At 36.3% G+C, this 22863-nt stretch overlaps 1 protein-coding gene across 1 annotated transcript; it reads right to left on the bottom strand.

Annotated features, from left to right (window-relative positions):
• Window positions 1-4431: 4431 nt before the first annotated feature.
• Window positions 4432-11485, bottom strand: dmbx1b (diencephalon/mesencephalon homeobox 1b). Its single transcript, XM_084129597.1, has 5 exons — window positions 11359-11485; window positions 8568-8721; window positions 8176-8354; window positions 7029-7398; window positions 4432-6014 (listed from the first exon to the last, which is right to left on the bottom strand). Exons 2-5 carry the CDS (start codon window positions 8719-8721, stop codon window positions 5611-5613), a joined length of 1107 nt encoding a protein of 368 aa, XP_083985723.1. The 5' UTR covers window positions 11359-11485; the 3' UTR covers window positions 4432-5610.
• Between the last annotated feature and the right edge of the window lie 11378 nt (window positions 11486-22863).

Genomic DNA, 22863 nt, shown 5'->3' with positions numbered 1-22863 from the left:
TGCACTCTGTCATATCAGGAGCCTAATAAATGGTTTGTTTACATTGAACAGGTCTCCTCAAAACATATAGGGGCCTATTGCAAAACAATGCATTAATGATTGAGAGACGAACAAATAAAAGTTCCTCAAAAGCCTGTTGAATCATATTTGATTCAAACATTTGAATTTTTTTCTTTCTATAGATAACCAAGAAAAACTAAACTGCTTCAGTCCAGTAAGTGTTCATCTTGAAATACTAACAAAATCTAAAATTTATTTTTGTTTACTTCATTAAAATCCGTAAAGATTTCACAGCTAAAAAAGATGTGTATGACCTGAAGTGCAGATATTGCAGGTAGTATTATTCCTAAACAACAGAAGAACCAATGATAAAAGTAAAATACCGGAAAGACCATATGCAATTATTGGGCGAGTGCATAAGAAAAGGTTCTGTAGGCTTTTTGGTCTAATTTGGTTACAATATTGACAGTAAATAAATCATTAGAATTCAGACCTACCTAAAAATCCACCTTTTCTGTGTTTTTAAAAAAAAATTTATGGCATAATGCACACCTCATGTAATAAACTAAAATAAGTCAAATGTAAGCAGTAAGCACACTTCACTTCACTTCAAGCAACTAACCCTTTAAAGCTCTACACCCACTGAGATGGAGAACATTTAAAGGGGTGGTTGATTATGATTTCACTTTTCTAACTTTAGTTAGTGTGTAATGTTGCTGTTTGAGCATAAACAACTTCTGCAAAGTTACAACGCTAAAAGTTCAAAGCAAAGTGAGATATTTTCTTTTAAAGAAATTGCTTTTTAAGGACTACAACAAACAGCTGGTAGGAACTACACCACATTCCTCCCGGGTTAGTGACATCACCAACCCTAAAATTTACATAAACCCCGCCCCCGGGAACGCGATTTATAGATTATCAAGACAGAATATGCTTATCAATGACTAGAAGATAACTACACATAAGCTACATAAATTCACCAACTAACCATTCAGAAAAGTCATGTTGCTTCTACATGTTGTCACTTCTTCTTGAGTCTCTCCATCATCATCTGACTCTGGTTTGAACATAAAAGGCTAAAAGTTTTTGAAATTTTCAGTGCATGTCTGTGTGAGTGCAAGCTGTTGAAGCTCCGCCCCCTGTGCCGCGAGCAGCAGCTCATTTGCATTTAAAGGCACAGACACAAAAACGGTGTGTTTTTGCTCACCCTCAAAAAGTGACAATTTTAACATGCTATATAAAAATAAATGTGGCCTATTTTGAGCTAAAACTTCACATACACACTCTGGGGACATCAAATACTTATTTTACATCTTGTGAAAAGGGCATTATACCACCCCTTTAAACTTATAACTTTATGAATACTTAAAAATAAATGCTTGTTCTTGCAAAGTCTCCAACCCTCCAGAGTGTTAAAACCAGACGCACCCCACTGATATTTCATGACTCCTCTACTTTATGCACATCCAGCAAGGTTAGAACAAAACTCATACCATGCCATTGAAACAGCCCCTTTTCACACTCTTTTATGGTTCCTCTAAAGGTCTTAGCTGTGCAGCAAAGGAGAGCTGTCACTGGGGAACCTGAGCCCATTGATGAACTGACAGCCACTGCCAGAATATGATCCTAATCCTGTTCCCAGCATTCTTTAACCCACTGCCATCGCAGTACCGCCACATATTCAAGCAGCTGTCAACTCAGAAAATCCCTATAACAGAGCACAACCCTGATACACATCAAAGAGCTCGAGAGGACCTCAACAGCTTAACACACACACACACACACACACACACACACACACACACACACACACACACACACACACACACACACACAGACACACAGAGATGAAAAACACCCAACCCAAAAACTGCACATTTTTACACTTACCAGCACACACTAAATGTTGGTTGTAAAACTGTCAAACAAGAGATTTAACATGTTGTATTTGTCATCAAATTAATTACATTAATGATCACTGAAGCAGTGGTTTTCAACTGGCTTTGCTTCAGGACGCAGATTTTATCTCAGAGATTTAGTAACTAAATAAAATCGAGTGTTGGCATTTTTTTAATCCTGACCTGCATAGAACCCAAAAATGTGACATTATTAACATGGCATAGACTGAATAAGAAAATTGACATTATAGTAGCTAGTATGCACTCTTTTTAATGGTCTAAAGTGCCAATAATTCAAACCATGTTTATCTTTGTTGTGAAAAAAGTGAAGCATATTTCATGTAGTTTGAAAAGTTTTTTTTTTTTTTTTTCTTCACAGCCTTTAACAAAAAGTTTGGGAAGTATCTTCTTCTCCCTTTCAGTGTTATTTTAGCATCACTGAGCTACTAGTTTTTATTAATACGTTCAATTAGTTTTTATTTTGACATTTTTCAGTTTCATTTTAATTTGAGTGATTTTGTTGTATGTTTTTGACAATATTATTATTATTATTTTTATTTTTAATTTTTTTGTTATTTTAATACATCAAGCTAAACTGAATTAAAATGAGAAGTGTTGGCACCTAGCTAAAAAATAAGGTTAAAAGTACACCATGTATCTTTCGGCCCTCTAGTGCTTACAAAACTAAACTGCATGCATTTTGCGGAAGAACATTGCTTTGGTTGTGCTTCAACTCTGTGTGTGTGGATGAATATGGTTCTTTCTCATAACTAAAGAAAGAGATAGAAAGATGAATCTGCTTCTCATAAAACATTCACTACCAGTTTAGATGAAAAGGATCTCAAGCTGACTAGCTGAAGACGTTACTGTAGCTTTACCCATTAATAGACACGATACTTCACTGATTTTTTTTTAGCAGCAACTATAATGACATGACTTAAGAATAGATAATGCTTTTCAATGAACTCTTTAAGAGAGCTACATATGGCAATTTATCTGTTCAATTAGATACTCTACTCACCTGTTGAGTAATAAAAACACCATCATCTCCGCCTCACTTTTACAACATTTCGAATCCCTCAGTTCTCGCCATCTCTGAAAAGCCAAACTAATGTTGATTCTCTTTCTCTTTTGCCAGCAGACTCTCCTTTGTTCGGCGTTTGTTTAAAATGGGTGATTCCTCAGAGATTTAGCGGCTCCATGTCAATCTTTCTCGCTCATTGTGACAACTAACCCCTGCTACTCCCACACCAGACACACACACACACACCCACCCACCCATGTACGCGAAAACCATCCAGACAGGTCTAAAATATAATAGCTTCGCCATAGTGAATCAGGGTAAGACAAAAACCCATTTTGGAAGAAGGATTGATTATGTATTGAAGTTTTTGTATATTTTATTATAGTTGTCGTTAATTTTATTTCAAGTAACAAAAAAGACTTTAGTTTTAGTTAACTATTATAACCCTGCTCCCTTTTAAAAGTTAATAAGCATACTTATTTTGTCCTATTTATGATTACATTTTATTGTTTGTGTTTATAATTTTTTTCATGCTGTCTGTGACACACCACTTTAGAACAAATGCATTATTATGCTTTTGTTAAAGATCTTGTCTTTTCTCCTCCCTTTTCTGCCTGGAGTGAGAATGAAATCCATCTTTTTTAAATTCACTGGAGTGCCAGCATATAAAGTATGGGCTGTTAACAGGTGTCTGAACATGACATGTCTTCTCACTCCATTCCTCTGTTCTTCCTCAACTTAATCCACTGGTATCCTGACCCATGTTAATCTCCTTACTGCAGGGAGTTGTGCTTCAGAGCTGCCAAACCTCTGACAGGAGGGTGGCGACGGCCTCGCCGGGGTGATGTGGGGTGATCCACTCGTTTTCTGCCACTGTGTTTTAAGCTTTTCACTGGATCTGTTATCAAGATGAACATGCACGCAAAAGAGGGGAAAAAAAACAGAGAGAAAGGGCATGCATGTAGAAAACATTACATTCCATCCATTTATTTAGAAATGGTGTGCAAGTAATGCAATGCAAATGGACAAATGCAATGCAATTTTTAACAAAAAAATCATGAGAAAGGAGCATGCTTAAAAATCTAATCAATATGTCTTTGTAAATTTCTTCATAAATATTGCCAAACCTCAAATTAATTTGATCTCAGTGCTCTGATGTAACTTTTCCTTATTTTTTATATAAATCTCTAATTATGATTTTTTTGCCATTGTAGAGCTATAGCTAATGTTAGTTACCTTTTTTAACTAATTCATGATCAATTTAGCTTCTGTTGTAATTACTTGTAAAATTACAGAATTTTTAATGACCATTTTTAAATTGTGGAACTGTAAGAAATGCATGATTATTCTTATAATAACTTTTTAAAAAGCAGGATGAAATGAATGTGACTCAGTGGCAGAAAAAGTGTGCATTAAATATTGTCAAATACCGGTGTAATAGAAAAGAAAAAACATAAAAATCTGAAATATAGACTCATCAAACAATAAAACTACTGTTACAGATTCAGTTCATATATGTGGTTTATTCCCTTTCATTTCACTGATAAATTATTCACATTTATTTAAACAATTCAATTAGACTCTAAGATGACAAATCACATGGCATGGCATCAAGAACATCAGTCCATGTGATGCTGAAGTCTTTCTGATGTTTGCAGAAGCTTCATCCATACGTTTACGTCCCTTTATAAGATCCACAGACAGTTAAACATTTCTTCAAATATACAAACGGGAGGCTTCGCTACCTTCTACTAAGGCTGTGGACCTGAATACGCTTATTTACAGAGACAAATTAATTTAATTTAAAAAAAAAAATGCATTTCAAAGTGCAAAGCAAGGGGTGTTTGGAAAAGTGTAAAGCCTCTGCCATGCAGCCAGACCTTAACATTTCAAAGTCGTCCAAACTTCACTCCGTCATGCTAAATGATAATGAAACCGCTCCAGCTCAGCCAGATGTCACGTGATTTCTGCACACTAATGTTGTGCAGGCCCTGTTTACGCCTGGTATTAAGATGTGTTTTGGTTGATCGGATCACAAGTGGACGACACTAAATACAGGTGTAAACAGGGTGTAAAACGTTTTGAGCTTGTCCACTTTTGACCACTTCCAGAGGGATTCAAAAACACATTAGACCAGATTGCTTTCGTAGTGTAAACGCTCATGTGGTCGAATGTGTTCAAACAGCCACAAAAGACCGTCTACTCTCCGTCTACTGAACTAATGCGTACACATTATGGGAAGAGCTCTAGCCAGACGGGATTTAAACTTTGTCGGCTGAAGACCCAAGTTTGGTTTGAAGATGAAAAATATACCAAGCACAATGTTCTCTCCCCATTCCTGATTTCTAACACACACTCACAGCGTTCGGCTGGTCTTGTGTCTGTCAGAGCAGGGTTAGCAGCGTCTGATGCTCTCTGTATGTTTTTTCGTCGTCTCCGGGCGTTCATATGTAAATTGCATGAGCTTTATTTTATAAAGATCTGAAAAAAAAACCCCATATATTTACCCACCCATAGACCCTCCCCTCAAAGAAATCAGGACAGAAGTGGTCAAAAGTGGACAAAAGAGACGAATTAAAACACCAGGTGTAAACGGGAATGTGTCTCCCTCGTCTACTTGTGATCCGATCGACCAAAACACATCTTAATACCACATGCTTTAGATCTTGGACACAAGACATTGAGAGGTTAGTTTGGATGCGTGTCCAAGCCGAGAGATGCAGCGTGTTGCTTCGCCCTCAGACGTAGGTTTTCGATGCTTGTGGTTTTGCTGTTGAGGGCCGGTAGAGCACCAGAGCCCTGCATCAGAGGGCCGCTCCACATCTGCTGGGCCTGGGACAGGGACTGGTAGTAGGGCTGACACGGCAGCGATCCCAGCGGAGACGCCATGTTCATGTTTACGCCCAGGTAGGGTAAGGAGGAGGGCGTGGACACGTCGAAGGCGGGGTAGTGCATGATGTTGTTGGTGGCGGCCATGTGCTGGCGAAACTGCTCCTGCAGACGGAAGAGACTGAGAGGAGACGAGGCGTAGGAATTAGTCTGAGCCACTCCACCACTGGAGGAGGGAAGAGCCGGAGAACCAAGCGGATCATCTGGAGAGAGGGGTGGATGACAATGTAATACTGTTTCCATTTGCATTCAACATTCTTAAAGATACTGTTCACTCAAAAATGTATATTCTGTCATTTACTCAACGTCATTGATGTTCCAAACTAATAAGACTTTGGTTTAATTTACCAATGACACATAGGCTTCCTATAAAGGAATATTCACCCAAAAATGAATATTCTGTCATCAATTACTCACTCTCATGTTGTTATAAACCCACAAGACTTCTTTGTTCATTCTTCGAAAGACAAATTAAGATATTTTTAATGAAACCTGAGAGGTTTCTGTCTCTCCATTGAAAGTCCAGGAAACCAAAACTTAAAAGATCTAAAAAGGTTATAAAGGCTTTGTAAAATGAATCTAGTGGTTTAATCCAAGTTTTGTGAAGAGATACAATTGCTTTATATAATGAACAGATGAACAGAAAGACGACGCCGCGTTTTTCGCATAAAAACGACAACGTTGTCAAAACGATCCCCAAAAATGATTAAAAATACTGTATTCTGCTGTGAGGCCAGTAGATGGCGATGTCACTTTGTAAAAAAACAACAACAATAGACTGAACACGTAATACGCACCGTTTTCACAAATTCGTGTTTTTTTTTAGTTTACATGGAGACAATAATGGTATCGTTTTCAAAAACTTGCGTTTTCAGGCCATTGTCGTGTAAATGAATGGCCAAAACGCATTCAAATGTTTTCCGTTTTCGGTTGAAAACGGTGTTGTGTAAACGGCCCCTTGATTTAGGCTTTTATTTACATCTAAATAATGATCAACGTACACAGATTTTTAACCTATAGTGTAAATTCTGTCATCGTTTACTGTTGAGGTGCTTTTTTTTGTCATTTCTTCAGTGTTTCTCCTTTTCTGTTCCCCGGAGGAGTTTGGAATGATGTGATTGAGTAAATTACGACAACAATTTCATTCTGGATGCCACTTCTTTATCTATTTGAAAGCGTTTGTGAAAGAAAGATCATACATAAATAGCTATTCATACCTAATTTAGGGCTGATTGGTTTGCAAGAAGGTGAAGTGTCATCTGTCAGGGGAGGCCCCGCCTCTTTTGTTTCATCTTTGATTGACAGTGATTCGTCCTCTCTGTCAGTCATGTCCTCCGCCCCTGACTCCGCCCCTGACTGTTCCGGTGAGGTGACATTGACCTCCTCACTCGGCTCACAGGGAGGGGCACACGTGGGGCCACGCCCATCTGAAGGAGAGGGCGTGGCTTGAGCCTCAATGGGCGGAGCTTCTTCTTTTCCTTCTTCCTGCGCGCTCTCCATCCCAGCATCCTTCATCCGCTGAAGCTGCTCTTTCTGCAAACTGCGCTGCTTCTTGCGAAACTTCGCACGCCGGTTTTTAAACCACACCTGTTAGTGTGAAGAAATTGGTGTTTGTGAATCTTCAAAGGTTGACAAGTGAATCATTGAATTAAGGGAAGACACCACTGGTGATATAGGGTAAAAACTTATAGGTATGACCATACATCCCCAAATGAGTAATCAAAGTACATCAAGAAAATTGTTTTGTATTTCAAGATTTCTGAAATGTTATGTTCAAATATGCAAATGAGACAATATCTAAAGTATGCACAAATGTAGAAAAATGCAGAAATCGCTTGCTTCATTTTTGTAGGGTTCATGATTTTTTAAAGAGGGGATTTTGGATATTTCTTTAGCTCCATAATTTAGAAAATACTATCAACAGCAAGAAAAAAACTATTTTCACCATGTTTTTAGGGAAAAAATATAAAACATGTGAATTATACATGAACAAACCCCTTTGTAAAAACCTTCAGAGTATAGATAGGAGTAAAGCAGGAAAGTTTAGTGTATAGTAAGTGCTAATATGTATTTGTAACTAAAACCTACATATGCAAATATATACAATTTAGTAAAAAAAAAAAAAAAAACTCCTAATTGTGTATTTTCTTTGCATTTGGTCTAAAGTAAGCTGAATGAAAATTGAGCAGTGCACGAAAAAAACTATGATTTCTGCCTGTAGTGTATTTAATTAAGGTGCACAATATGTAACATTAGCGATGTATAATTCTGCCTATTATACTACAAACTCTAGTTGTGTTGTGCCCTGGCATCTTTTATGTGCTTTTTGATCTTGAAATGATTTCCCATTGGGTGTGAACTGACCTGCACTCGAGCTTCGGGGAGGTTGGTGCACATGGCCAGACGTTCACGCATGACCACATCAGGGTAGTGAGTTTTCTGGAAGGTCTTCTCCAGCGCCTCGAGCTGCTGCGCGGTGAAGGCTGTTCGGCTGCGGCGCTGCTTCCGGTGCTGAGAGCCGTACCGAGCCTCTAAGATGATGTCTACACACACACACACACACACATTGAAGATGAAGAATTATTGGAATCTGTCGATCTATCTATTCATCCATCCATCTATCTATCAATCAAAGAATTTGACCTATCTATCAAAGAATTTGATCTATCTATCTATCTATCTATCTATCTATCTATCTATCTATCTATCTATCTATCTATCTATCAAAGAGTTTGACATTTCAGGTGAGCGGTTACCTGCCAGTCTCTCCGCCAGGGTGAGCGCGTGCACGGAGGGCCGGTAGTCGGGCGCGTGCTGCGCGTGCTGCGCGGCCTGTTGATGCAGGTTGTACATGGCGCTCAGCGAGTTCATGGCGTGCAGAGAGTAGCCGTTCACCCCGTAGTGCTGCATCTGATAAACGACAGAACATGCAGGAGATTACTTGCATGATTACAATAATCATTTAACGTCTCCGTTAACGAGTTCATGTTGCATCTCACGCATGTGTTGGTCATAACGCATAATTAGACCTATATCTATAAAGAGACCTGAATCATGGAAATAATTTCACCACCTGAAAAATAAATAGGTCTAACTGACCGAATTTGAACATACACTTAAAAAAAGTTCTTTATTGGCATTCATGGTTCCACGAAGAAGCTTTAACATCCATGGAATCTCACCATCGCACAAAATAGTCTTTATAGGAAAAGGGTTCTTTAGATTATTAAAATGTTCTTCACACCAAGAAGAAAAAAAATGGTTCTTTTAAGATATTCTCACTGAAAGGTGGTTCAAAATGATTATTCTATGGAATCAAAAAAAAAAAAAAAAAAACTTTTGGAAACTTAATTTTAAAGACAGTAGGCAACTCTATTTTTTTGAATAGGCTAATGTAGGCCTACCTGCTCCACATGCATCTTATGTTTCACTATAAATACATTAATAATTTATTTATCGCATACCGTATTTAATTGTAAATTAAATAGGCTACATTAGTTCCCTCATAAATCAAGAAATAATTATTTCCTGTAATAGGCCAATGTCTTTCACAGAATATGTGCATTGCACTCTTTGTCTTACAACAAAAGTTGTGTATCAGTCGTAAACAAACACCATCTGTGTGTGTTCATAAACTTTCTCTTCATATTTTTCTTGTAAAACGCTCGCAACAGTTAATACAGGCTACGTATTTTTCGCTATTTTATTTAATTTGTATCGAATCATTTTTTGTGCTAAAAGTGCTGGTTAATTCTTTGTTTTTCTTCTAACATTTTAAGCAAATACTAACGTTTTGATAAATTAATATTAGCTTATATAGGTATAGGCTATAACTTTTGTGTGCATTCACTTTAATTAAATTGGAAAACGCGTGAAATGGAAAAGCTGTTGTTTACTTTTCTTTCTTTTTTTCCAATCTGACTGAGCAAAAACATTTTATTCATCATGATGGCGTATATAACACAATCGATGATGAATGTTTTCGTTCAGTTTGCAAGCAGCCGTGACAGATTGACTTTTGATAGGTCGTCTGTCAAATGAAATATAGTAGATATGAATAATTCGTTTTGGGTATGTTGAAGACATTTTAAAAAGTGTATTAATTTTTACGCATTCTCTAGAACTGCTCGAGGGCATATTTGACAATATCTGTCAAAAAATGAAAAATCGCTTTAACTGCATTAATAAATAACAATTAGGCCTAGTAGATAATAGCAGATTATTGAATTTGAATTCATTCAGTAGACTGTACGGATTTTCCATCATTAAGCTGCAGTTTGATCACCCTTTAATCGGTGATAATTGGCTACAGTGTAATAATCTCTTTATTAGTCATAATTATTTTTTGAAGCAAGAATAAGTGTAAGCAGCCTGAGGGTTTAGGATTTAGTCCTGACTAAAGAGCCCGTGGCATTTGTGTCACTGACACTAAATTCCCCAGTGTAATCATATTCCAGCCACATGGGAATACTTTAATTCGGCTGAACAAAAAGTGCTTTGCTAAACATTTACTGTGTGTGTCTGTCCCTCCCGGTGTTGAGCTCAGTCGGGGCTCTTTCTGTCGCCTCTGGGCTGGTTCTGTTGGAGATGTGTGTGTGCATTTATAAATGCGCCTAATGTTGCTGCAAATATAGCTTTCATAACCAGTCTGACTGAATCTGACCTAATGGACGCGATGTAGTTTGTGTTTGACGACACTTGGTGCTTTTTTTTTTTTTTTTTGACAACACGCCACAATATTTCCGAGACATTTTGATTAAAATAATTTTGTGTTTGCAACATATTTTTGTGTCTTCCATTTTTTTTCTTCCAAATTATCTCTAAAAAATAACTTTGGGTTTGGGTAAAACATGGACAACCGTTTGTTTAAAAATGTAGGCCTAATTAAAAAATTTAAACCAACAATTGGGTTTGTCCATATTTGACCCAACCATGGGTTGAAACAACCCAGCATTTGAGTAAATCATGGCTTAATGTAGGCCTACATTTAGTTTAAACCTATATATTTGAATATTTTTAAAATTTACAAAATATAGGCTACTCCATATAAATCAAAGTTTAGTAATTTCTAACTAATCTGAATGTACATTAACTAATGGTCTGTCAAGCATTAAGCTACTGTATTTTTTTTATTAGGTTTAAAATCCCAATTAAATTATAAATGTAAAATATTATTTAATATGACTGAATTAGCTTAGGTTGCACCAGACAAACTCATTTGTAAGGGTCCGATCATAAATATATCCTCAACAATTGCACACTTTCACCACCTACAGTTTGTAATTCAATGTTTGTTAAAGTTATTAACAATTTAATTTAGCCTATTATAATAAACTTTAAAACGGTCAGTTTCAAGTCTTTACAGGTTTAGGACCTGAAAGAAGGTAGGCTATACAGAAGGTATAATAACTAAAATAATATTTTAAATCTCATTAAAAACAAATTTAGGTTAGCCTATATGTGTATGTTAAAACACATAAACTCATGAAAGCAGTTTTTAACACTGATTTTCACGGGCTCATATGAATTTTTAAAGTGTTTACTCACCTCTCTGAGAAGTTTTTCCCCCTCCGAATTGTAACAACAATTTAGCAACTGAACAGAAGTGATTTTTCCCAGTCTGTCTGTAGTTTAATATCCCGTTGGAAGTCAAACGTATCCGAGACTGTTTACAACTGCTCTGTTCTGAAGAATGTTTGATGTTAGTCCTCAAAAAATATCACAGCCTCCGCGGGTCAGAGCGCTGGAAGCTCCCGCCCATCGACCAATGAGGAGCGCGATCAGATCACAGCGGAACCTGATTGGCCAATTTCGCTGTCAGTCAGAGGTTCTCCGTCACCTTCGGTTCTTCCCGTTTTCACGGTTTCATGCTGACCTGTGCAACGGTATGCTTTTTTATGCTCTTTTTATAAATATATGACGAGTGACCGAATCAGTTAAGAATTATAAATAAATTATTATTAAATTATAAATAATACTTTAAACATGTTTAAAATAGCTAAAATGTTTTAAACGTCAAAAAGATACAAAGACAAAAAAGGCTGGGTTGTTTCAAGCCATGTTTGGGTCAAAAATGGACAAAACCAACAATTGGGTTTAAAAATTAAATTAAAAAATGTAACGGTTAAACAATTTAACCCAACGGTTGGATTTGTCCATATTTGACCCAAAACATGAGTTGAAACAACCCAGCATTTTTTTAGAGTGTAGGCTCTTTAGAGTGTATCTTTCTATTAGGTAGAATTTTTAATTAATTAATTAATTTGATTTATTATTGTTACACCATTAAGAAAGTGCAAAATCAAATGTAGCCTACTTTTACATTAGCCTAAACGACTATAAAGAACAACTTTGACGCATTTCCAAGCTGGAATCTTAATTATGAAAATGTGGAGGGGAAAAGAATTGTAAACTATTATTTGCGTTACACCTCTGAGTCTGACAAGCTGATTTTAAGAGGGACCGAAGCACAGGAGGAGGAGAGAGAATGAGATCTCTAATAGATGGCAGAATCTCTCCCGGCCCGGAGGATTTAGAGACAAGACGCCATCTCAGCCTTTAAAACACTCTTAAAATGACGGATGGTAAGAGGATTAAAACAATAATGCCCTTCTCTTCTTCAGTTTTTTTAAAGGTTTTTTTCTTCCAGAGGGGGGAAACATTTAGGCTGGAATTAAGAAGAGGCCCTTCAATGTAAAGCTTAATATTTTGTTGAAATGCTGTGGAAAATTGGAGATTCAGGGTGATATTTTTAGTCTTGGCTAAATTGAGCTATATCTTGAATAAATATAAGTCTTTATAGATGATATATATATATTATTTAGTTATTTTTTTATGTGTTTTATTTATTAAATAAACTATTGTATTTAGGATAGTCTACTAGCCTATAAATCATTAGTGCGTTCCTCTGTACGGCTTAATCTAAAATTATTTAAAATAGTAAAACCTTTACTTTTTTTTATAGCCTAGGCCTATATAAGGTTCCTGGTCTATTCGAAGTTCATCCGGTTCGTTGTAGCGCCTGTTTAGTCCACATCTGCTTAAGGTCTAGAGGGGAAAAATCCGATTAACTTTTGAATCTGTGGAAATAATAAGTTAAATAGGAGGTAAAGCTGGGTAGTGTTCTGTGTAAAGACCGCTTTTAAAGCAATTAAAGCGAGAAGGAATTCCTCCGTTTCTCAACAGACTCTAATGCGCATGCGTCCGGCACGTCTGAAGGGTTTGTCGGTCGATAAATAAATAACATTCCCGCCAAAAAATTATTTAATTTCTCGGCAGATCTTGACAGTTTTTAATAACAACTCTCAGTGCTACCCAACCAATAAGAATTACGCTGCGTTTATGTGATTTACCATAATTAGGCCTGAACTTAAGGCTACAAAAAAAAAAAAAAAAAAAGTTTTAAGAAAGCTTTACTAACGTTCCATTGAGTTACGAACGTTAGGCTATTTCATTTGTAAAAAATTTTTTTTAAAACGTGCAGTTAAATGTCCAGTTTTTTCAATAAAACACAGCTATTGACCAATCAGAATCAAGATTCGGAACTAACTGTTTTAGCCTATAAGAAAGTTTAGCTAACTTTGCATTAAGTTACGAACATTATTTCAGTTGTCCGTTTTTTTTAAAATGTCCAGTTAAAAAAACAAAACAAAAAACAAACAAAAAAACATAGTTTTTTTCTTGGTTATGAATGTCAATAACCAAACAGTTGATGGCTACTTATTTTGTGTTCAGCAGAAGAAATTCATACAGGTTTGGTACAAATTGAGGGTGCACAACTTTTAACTTCTATCACTTAACTGCACCTGGCATCATGATAAAGAACCATAATGGCAGCAGGCTCAGCAGTTAAAAATAGCTCTGTTTGGTATGACATTTTATTAGATGGTGAGCTTTCTATGTTCTCATATATTTTTATATTCTAGTTATTTAGTTCTAGTAGTTAGTTGTAGCATTTGTAGGCTAGCAATAATGCTCCTTTGAAAGTGAATGACTTTGCTTTTTCTCTGCAATTCACATACGAGTAATTGTAGCGACACTTGCCTTAAACACCACTAATCTAAGATGTTTTCAGTACGCATTCCAACATGTACAAAGGTTTGAAAGATGAAGAGTTTTTAAAATGTGAAATCTGTCAGTGTCTGAACTGCATGGCTAAAGTTTAGTACCACTGTTTGAGGTTATTTTTCACTGGCCACCGTTTCTAACCACTTTTGCTATGCTAGCCCACATCTGTGCTAACATATTTAGTCTGTTATATCTCTGTATTTTACTATGAACGGGCTCCATCACAGAAAGCCTCTTTAGATGATTTAACGTCTTTCCTCTTGGAGATGATGCTCTCGTATGCCAGATCTTCAGAACAAAACTTTATCCTCTCTTAAAGCTCAACCGACCAGCCAAAATGTGCAAGCTTACTCAATGAGGTGTAAAACCAACTTTAAACCAATGAGCCAAATGCAATACGCAAGGTTTTAGTTAGCCTACTCGAATTTCATGTTTAGGATATGGATGCATCCAAGGTTTTTGGCCGGAATTCGAACAAGTCTTGAGAGACATATAAGGGAATGCTAGCAAAATGATCTCTTATTGTGTTTTGAATGTAAACAACCTACTTTGCCATTGGTTTCTTGTCAAGGGTATTGCATGTGCTGATATAGGCAATATTAATAATTTTGATTATTGGATCTAAGTTGACTGCTTCCATGGGGACTCCTGTGACAAGAATATATAACAACTTGCCAGAAGCAAGACATTTGGTTAAAAAGTTTTCTTTTCACTTCTGCTGAATCTGATTAAAAGGAGCCAAAATAACACTTGCCATCAATCAATCCTTCCTCAATAATGCTAAACAGCACTGGAATTTTTCTTCTTTAACGTGCACTTTGAGCTGAGGGTTGAGATGTGTGTTTTTTTGTGTGATGTTAACACAGTATGATGTTGCTGTTGAGACAGGGATTGTCTGGCAATGTTTTTTCCTCAGGCATAGCGATGGCTTTGAAAAGATTTTTAATTACAGAAACTAGTGTCTGTAAAAATCCATGAAATGGCTCAACGAACACAGTTTTGTTAAAAGTGTTGGAATATTTCAGAAGCAGGAAGTTTGGGTGGATATCAAAGTAAATAATAATAATTTATAGATTGTGCTTATAATTTGCTAGTGAAAGTGTTTTTTGGGTATGGACATTCTCATTCTTGGCCATTTGGGTATAGGGTAGCACTTTATTTTACAGTCATATACGTATACATATGTACTTATTATAGTAATTACAATAACTGGGTAATAGCTAACCCTGAACCTAACCTTAACCCATGTAGTTACTAACCAGTACTTTCTAAGGTAAGTACACTGTTAATACACATACCAGACCAGAAAAGAGACAAAAAAGTGTTTAAGATTTGTTTTTCTAGATATAACACATGGGACATTCTTTGGATTCTTTCCTGAAAGAAGGATTTTGAAGAGTTGTAACTTTGGTAGCCCAAAATCTGAACTGCGTCTGAACCGTGAGTATTTGGACACCAGAGCTCTCCTCAATTGATTTGGCCAACTTCCCATCCTGAGAACATTGACATATTGAAACTGGCAGTTGAGTTTCTTCCCTCCAGCCTGTGGCCGGACACAACAACACCTTTTGTGTTGGTCTAATCCTGGGGCTCCACCGTCTTCGCAACTCTAGGGGATAAAAGCACCATCAAACCACTACTTTAGGGGGAAAATCTTCCCTAATCCTAGCTTTACCTAAACAAAAGGAGGGAAAAAAAACAAGAGGGTGGAGAGAAATTGTGCAGAAACAGGGCAAGACCCGGAGCAAAGATCCATACAAACTATTTTCCTGGAGAAACTAAGCATTTCTGACAGGCTTTCAGGGCCACTAGTGACACAAAGTACCAAGTCATAGAGAAAGTTCCATCTGACTCTTTCAATAACAAAGCACTATCATTTTCAAACTTTCACAGAATTTAATTTTAGGATTTATTTCAATAAATATGTTAGTTTTGTTTCTAGAAAGTATCTTAACATGAACTCTTCTATTTTCCCCCTTCTGAAGCTAGTTAAAAGTCTGTTTATATATACTGTATATATATATCACTGTAAAAGTTGTTTCAACTTAAAAAAGTAAGTGTTCGTGCTGCCTTAAAGTTTTAAGTGTAGTCAACTCAAATATCCAAGTTGTCACTTAGTGCAACTTCACATTTCAAGTTGACTAAACATTTTAAGGCAGCAGGACCATCACAATAAAGAGTTAGTAGATATTAAGCAGACAGTCTACTAATACTCTAATGAAAGTTAGTTGACATGTAGGTGCAATGTTACTTATAGTCAACAGAATGTTCAAAAGGGACCATCAAAATAAAGTGTTACCAATTTTTACACTGATGTGTGTGTGTGTGTGTGTGTACAGTATGTGTGTAATCGAATCTGTTTTTAAAAGCCCTGAATGATTAATAAAATCAATGCTATTTGTAAAAATCGTTTTTCTTCAACAAAAATTGCGCTGATAGTCATCAACAAGAGGGCAATTTATAAAATGCAACTAGGATAGCAAAATCATATTCTTTAATATTGAGAATTATTTTTAGAACTATACCTTTATCGTTATCTTTAGTTATCGTCCTTTGAGGTGAACAGGCCTTAACATGTAAAAGGAAATACCACCTACATTCAATATGGGTTACAGGTTTGTTGGTGTCTGGTTGTTGAAGCAAAACCAGTTGAGTGATCAGCTCAGTGATCTTCTCCATTGGAGCATGAATAGGTCTGGATTGGGCCTTGAAATCTGTTGCATTACAGTGACTGATTTCTGCAACTGGTATAAATCTTAAATACGATTTCCTCCTAAATCTCACCCTCAGTGGCCACTTTATGAGTCTAGCGATGAAGTCTTCCATTTTCTCCCTCACACTAAACATTTCACGAGAGAGCCGTTGTAGTCCTGATTCTTTCCTTCAGAAGGATATTGAGGTAAAGAATGAGCTGATGGAGTCTGACTCAAGCCATGCAATGACTCTCTGGAGTCTAAACACAGCCACACACACCAACGCCTCGAGCAAACTGCTTCTACTGACCTCTTTGTTTTCTATAAGTAGCCTACCTTAAGACAGACCAGTCTGATGAATAAAAAACCTTATCAGTACACTATATACTCAGAAGCTAATCCAAATGAGTGTTTGAAGCACTTGATGGGATTGTTAAACAATCATTTAAGTGTTTTACGCTTCAATAGCACTTCCTTAAGACATAGTGAGAATGTCATTTTTCCAGTTTGTGTGTGACTGAGGATTCAAATTCAGAGAATTCCCCCAGAATTCAGATTTCAGTCTGAGAGGAAAATATGGACATATTTTGTTGATCCTGGAACAACATTCTTGTCTAAAAAAAGTAGTTCCTACCCCTAAATCTAACCCTACCCATAACTCATCCCTAAAATCAGAAGGGAATGATATGTAAATAACACTGATGTAGAAGCATCTAACCCTGGATCTAAGGCTAAACTTGAAAAGTAAACTTTAAACTTGTCCCTCAAATCTGATTGGTTGATGTTGTTCCAAGATCAACAAAGATGTTGATCCAGGATCATGTTGCACTTGGTGAAATCAGGTTCACACAATGAAGATCTGAGTAAAGGTAGAGGAATTTAAATGAACAGTTCACCCCAAATCATTATTTACTCACTTTAATATTCTAAACTGAAATTACTAATGAATTTTAGCCATTCAAAAGCTTTTGGTAAGAAACAGATATTTATTTACACTGGGACTCTCAATATATCATGTCAATATGTGTCAATATATATATATATGATGTGTGTGTTGCAGTTGATTTTGTTGCACTAATAGAGCATGCAGTGTCACAGGCAGCACAAGGTTATAAGTGAATATCAGTTCCTCACAAAAAGATCTCCTGAAAACTAATTTGGCACAGAAAATATATATACTATATGTACTATATCCTCTGAGAGTTAGTTGACATAGTTGCACTCTTAGGATGTCTAAAGTGAACTATTGAAATAGTGAAACCCAAGAGGGTGATAAACATAAACAAAACATTAGGTATCTAATCTCATCAATATTTACAATTTCTCAATGAAACTGAAACATTTCTGTGCTGCTTTTTGCTTGAATAATTTTCACAGGTAATTACTTTTTTTAAATTTATTTTATTTTTATACCCAACATTGTCTCTCTTCTTTTTTTAAACTTAAATTTCACTTTTTAGGCTTTTTATGCCTTTTTTATTACAGAAATGTGGTAGACATCCTTAGTTCAAAGCATTAGTTTGTTGTTTTAATAGTAAAATTGGAGAAATAATAAGTCACATTTTCTTTTGAAAACTTTGAAAACTCTCTCTCTCTCTCTCTCTCTCTCTCTCTCTCTCACTGTGTGTGTGTGTGTGTGTGTGTGTGTATGCGTGCACCCACAGGGATTGTAGCTGCTTCAGTGGAGTCAAGGCTGTCAAACCGCTGACCAAGTGTGTCTAACTCCTTCACAGATGCAAACACCGAATGAACCCTCCAGCCTGCCTCTCACTTAGCTGAAAGAGCCCTCATTGGGCTCAACTAACCATGTAATGAGTGAGAGCAACCTGTTAGAAGAGGGACTGACCGGGGAACACACACACACCGCTCAGACGCTTGCCTAAACACAGATAATCCCTGTAGCTCACTGTAGCAGCGGGGTGCTAGTGAACTGAGCAGTGATGGATGTGTTTGCCTACTTATCTTCCCCTAATGATCAATTGATTTGCTGCCCCGGGACAGCTGCACAGTCCAGCTTTTGACCGATACGGTGGTAGTGAAACCCAGCTGAGGTCAGTCCAAATTATTTCCACATGTAATGCTTCCATGCACTGTTATTTTTTTGTCCATCCAAAAGTTTCAAAATCATTTTTGATGGAAGCAGTTGTTCGGGACAAGCACAGCATGCAAGTTCACCGCTCCACATAATAGCGTTCATTATTTACAAGGGAGTCCTCTTTTTTCTAGGAGCACCTGGAAAAATCAGTTAAGTTTATCTAAACTATAACTGAGTCTTTTCACAGTCCTGCCGTGTGTTATATATTATCTAAAACTATTTTAAACATCAATCTGCAAATTATTTTTAATGATTATTATACAATACATTTTAAATATGGGGCCATTTAAAGACCCTATATATTAAAGGGATAGTTCACCCAAAAATGCAAATTCTGTCATCATTTACTCACCCTCAAGTTGATCCAAAACTGTATGAATTTAATTCTTCTGCTGAACACAAAAGAAGATATTTTGAAGAATGTTGGAAACCAAACAGTTGACGTTAGCCATTGAATTCAATAATATTTTTTTTCCATACTATGGAAGTCAATGGGGCCTGTCAACTGTTTGGTTGATATTAAATATTTATCTGCTAAAACTTGCTTTTATTAGGTGTGCATTACCATATAGATGATGTCGAAGTTAACAGGCATTGACTTAAAGCTACAAAAGTGAATCATACTGTTAGTACAAATGAATTCAGTGTTTGCATATAAATCATCAATCAAATGTTGATTTTTCTTCCAAGGTTTGTGCAGTGTCTGTTCACATTTCAAACCAAAATGTGAATGTTTTACTTAGTAATTCTTTAAATTAAATTATATTCATTAATTTTAATAATTTGCAACATGTGCAACAGCCAGTTGTCCACAATAACTCAGTGGTGAGACACTGGTTCAAACAGACGATAGAGAAAGTATAGCAGGAGCAGTACATTTAAATTTATATAAATGTTTCCCATTCGAACAGCTTTTTAAATAAGGCTGGGAATAATCTGTTTCCTCTGTGCTGCGAGATCCTGCAGGGATTTACAGAAACATTCGCCCGTGACACAGATCTACATAATCATTTTAACTTTCTCCCCATTCCTTCCCATGATTCTCCTGCTGTCACTTTAGATACTGTTAAAACTGATTTGGGTTCCTTAATCTGGCGGCATTTCTTACACTTTTAAAATCTCTAATATTATAAGGAGATTATTTCATTTATAATTGATTGAGTGCATTTCCTGGAGTGCCACTTCAAAGTTGCTGAATTGAAGATGCATTTAATAGCCAGAACATGCAGAAAAGAGAAGAGAAAGAGGGAGAGGGAGGGATGGAATAGGGAAGCCAGTCAAGAGCTTGACTCTTATGCTGTGGGAAATGAAGCTTGCGTCTTTTCTTAAGAAAGCAAGAGGCGAAGATATCATGAGGTCACTGACACAGGGCAGGAAGTGATGGTATGCTCCTGCTTGATTTGGGTCTTTAATGGTATAATTCAGACTCTACATCATCACCCATGTGATCAAGTGTTACCTGAACTGGTCAAACAAAGCAAAGCAGAGAAAAGCAAATTAAACAGACAAATGGTGAAACGTCTTAGGCCAAAGGAATAAAGGTACACAATGTAACTTTTTTCTTCTTCAAAATTAACATAGTGTCAATCGTTCTTTCAAAAGATGATTTTGTCTTACCCTGATTCACTATGGTACGCCTATTATAAGTGTTTAGACCTGTCGGGATGGTTTTCGCAGGAAACTGTGTACATGCGTCACATCGCTCCGTGTGTGTCTCGTCATATATGTAAATAGAGTTGCTCTGGCTATATTCACGCATGAATGGCACTGTAAAAAAGAATACATTGATTTTATTGATATCTAATCAATAAAATTGAGGCAACAGATTACAAGCAATATTATTAATTAAATGTAACAAATTAGAATTGAGTAATAATTAATCAAATTAATTCCTTAAAAGTTAACCATTTAAAATGAGTAAAATTTACAAAATACATTTTATTGCCAACATTGAAGACATGTGGTGTTAACAAGCAGAATCACTGAAGGAGAAAACCATAATTAAAGTCACCATTGTGGAGATCAGTGTGTGTTTTAGTTGGGCTCTTGACCCTTAAATCATTGACTTTAAGTTTTGTTTGGCTGCTGTATCTGAGTTATAACAGCCAGATGAACAAAGAGAAAAGGTGATCTGATGGTGTTGGTTGTGTTTTAACATAATCATTATTTCACAATCATTTGAAAATCAACATTGGCTTGGCTTTTCGGAGATGGTGAGAACTGAAGGATTTGAAATGTTGTAAATGCGACGTGGAGATGGTGTTTATATTACTCAACAGGTGATTAAGGTATTTTATTGAACAGATAAATTGCCATATCTCTCTTAACAGAGTTCATTGTAAAGCATTATGTATTGTGAAGGGTTATATTCATCCACAGTCACGCAGAGCTGAAGCACGCAACCAAAACAATGCTCTTCTGTAAAATGCACGCAGTTTTGTTTTTTACAAAAAAAATATTTTTTCAATATAGTACATTTCATTGAAATAAAAATAAATTCAGTCATTTTTGACCCACACACAAAGAGCACCAGAGGGTTGAGAGTGTATATCTCCAAAAAGAGCTTTCTCTCTCTGCATACATGAGTTTAGACCGGGTGCGATCAGGACGGCTCGCTCTCGCTCTTCATTAACCCAGTGAGGAGAGGAGGCTGGGGGTTGGAGCACATTTCCAGAGTATGGGATTGTCATCTTGCTGATCATTTATGAGGGAAATGAGTTTTGACAGTGAGAAGGATGCCCCCCCACAACCCCTCATCTCAACGGGGCCATGGCCAAATGGGATCATAATCCTCTTAGTGCCCATCCTTATTAAACACCTCTCTAAATGGCATGAAAGGCTCCGGCAGGGGGAAAAAATACTATTATTCCCCCCAAAATAGAATCCTGGGTGATTCACTGTACAGTGTGTGTATTTTACTTTTGGTTTGGTGACAAGTGTGTCTAAGACTTCTCAAGAATAATATATGAGAAACCTCGCCCCACCCCAGCGCTTCTGATATTCATATTGGGCAGATTGAGGGCTATTAGTGCTCACTTGATGAACTTAGTTCTCGGCCTCTCCATTAAATTAACAGCTGTGAGACTCCTAATGTGGACTAATTCATTTAACAGACTGCTTAACCCTTTTACTGTAAAAATAATAATTGGTTTGTCCTATTTTGTGTTTGCCTCAGGGTGAGGCACAGGAGACAGAGAAGAAATGGCAATCAAAGACTGAGATGGCAAATAAATAACGAACAGAAAGTAAATTACAAATAAATTTGGTAACACTTTATTTTAACGTGAAATAGTTTCACGTAACTGCATACTTACTATAGTAATAGCAGTAAATTAAGCATAATTACAAGGAACTAACCCTAAACCAAACCTTAACTGGGTTACACTTTATTTTAAGGTGTCAGTATTACAGTGTAATTATACATTTAAATACTGAGTAATAATAATTAACTACATGTACTTACTATAGGGTTAGGATTAGGATGAGGGTTTGGTTTAGGGTTAATTGCATGTAATTATGCATAATTTATAGTTATTACTACAGTAATTACATGTAACATATGTAACAATGACACTGTAAAATAAAGTGTTACCTCCTAACTGTAACTCTATAGTAAGTACATGTAGTTTATTAATATTATTCAATACTTATTTGAGTAAGTACCATACGTCAACTTAAATGGCTGTTTAAACTGCGGCTGCTGTCTTTTACTTTCGTTTTGTATTTGTTTATTTTATTTTTAAAGTCATTCTTCCCACAACATCTAACCTTGTTACATACATAAAAATAGAAAAGGTTGAAAAATGTTGTATAAATGTATTGTTTTGTAAAATGGAACATTGCTTTACATTTGTTTCAATTTTGCAAGATCATTTCACAAGCATACCAGATCAGATCTACAGCTTGTCTTGTGGAGATCTCGTTAAAAGGCCTATGAAAGTGCCTCAAACAAAAAAATGTACATATTCTATAAAAATGTTTGATGCACCTGGAAAACGGCAAAGCCAGCTAGTGATTAGTTCTTCCTCAAAAGTGCTGTTACTTTATAAACACAACTTTGCTTCCAGGTGGACTGATTAAAAACATTGTTGTGTGCATTATTGTTAGAGATTCTGTGTTTCTGTTCACTTATTTTGAGATTCCTGCGTTTCCTCTGTTGCCATTACTTATTAGTTGATTGATTTGTCGCACCTGTTC

The sequence above is a fragment of the Abramis brama genome (assembly GCF_963993115.1).
Source record: "Abramis brama genome assembly, chromosome: 11".
NCBI classification, from domain to species: Eukaryota; Metazoa; Chordata; class Actinopteri; order Cypriniformes; family Leuciscidae; genus Abramis; species Abramis brama.
The sequence above is the reverse complement of the archived record's forward strand: the minus strand, read 5'-3'. Positions and strand labels throughout refer to the sequence as shown.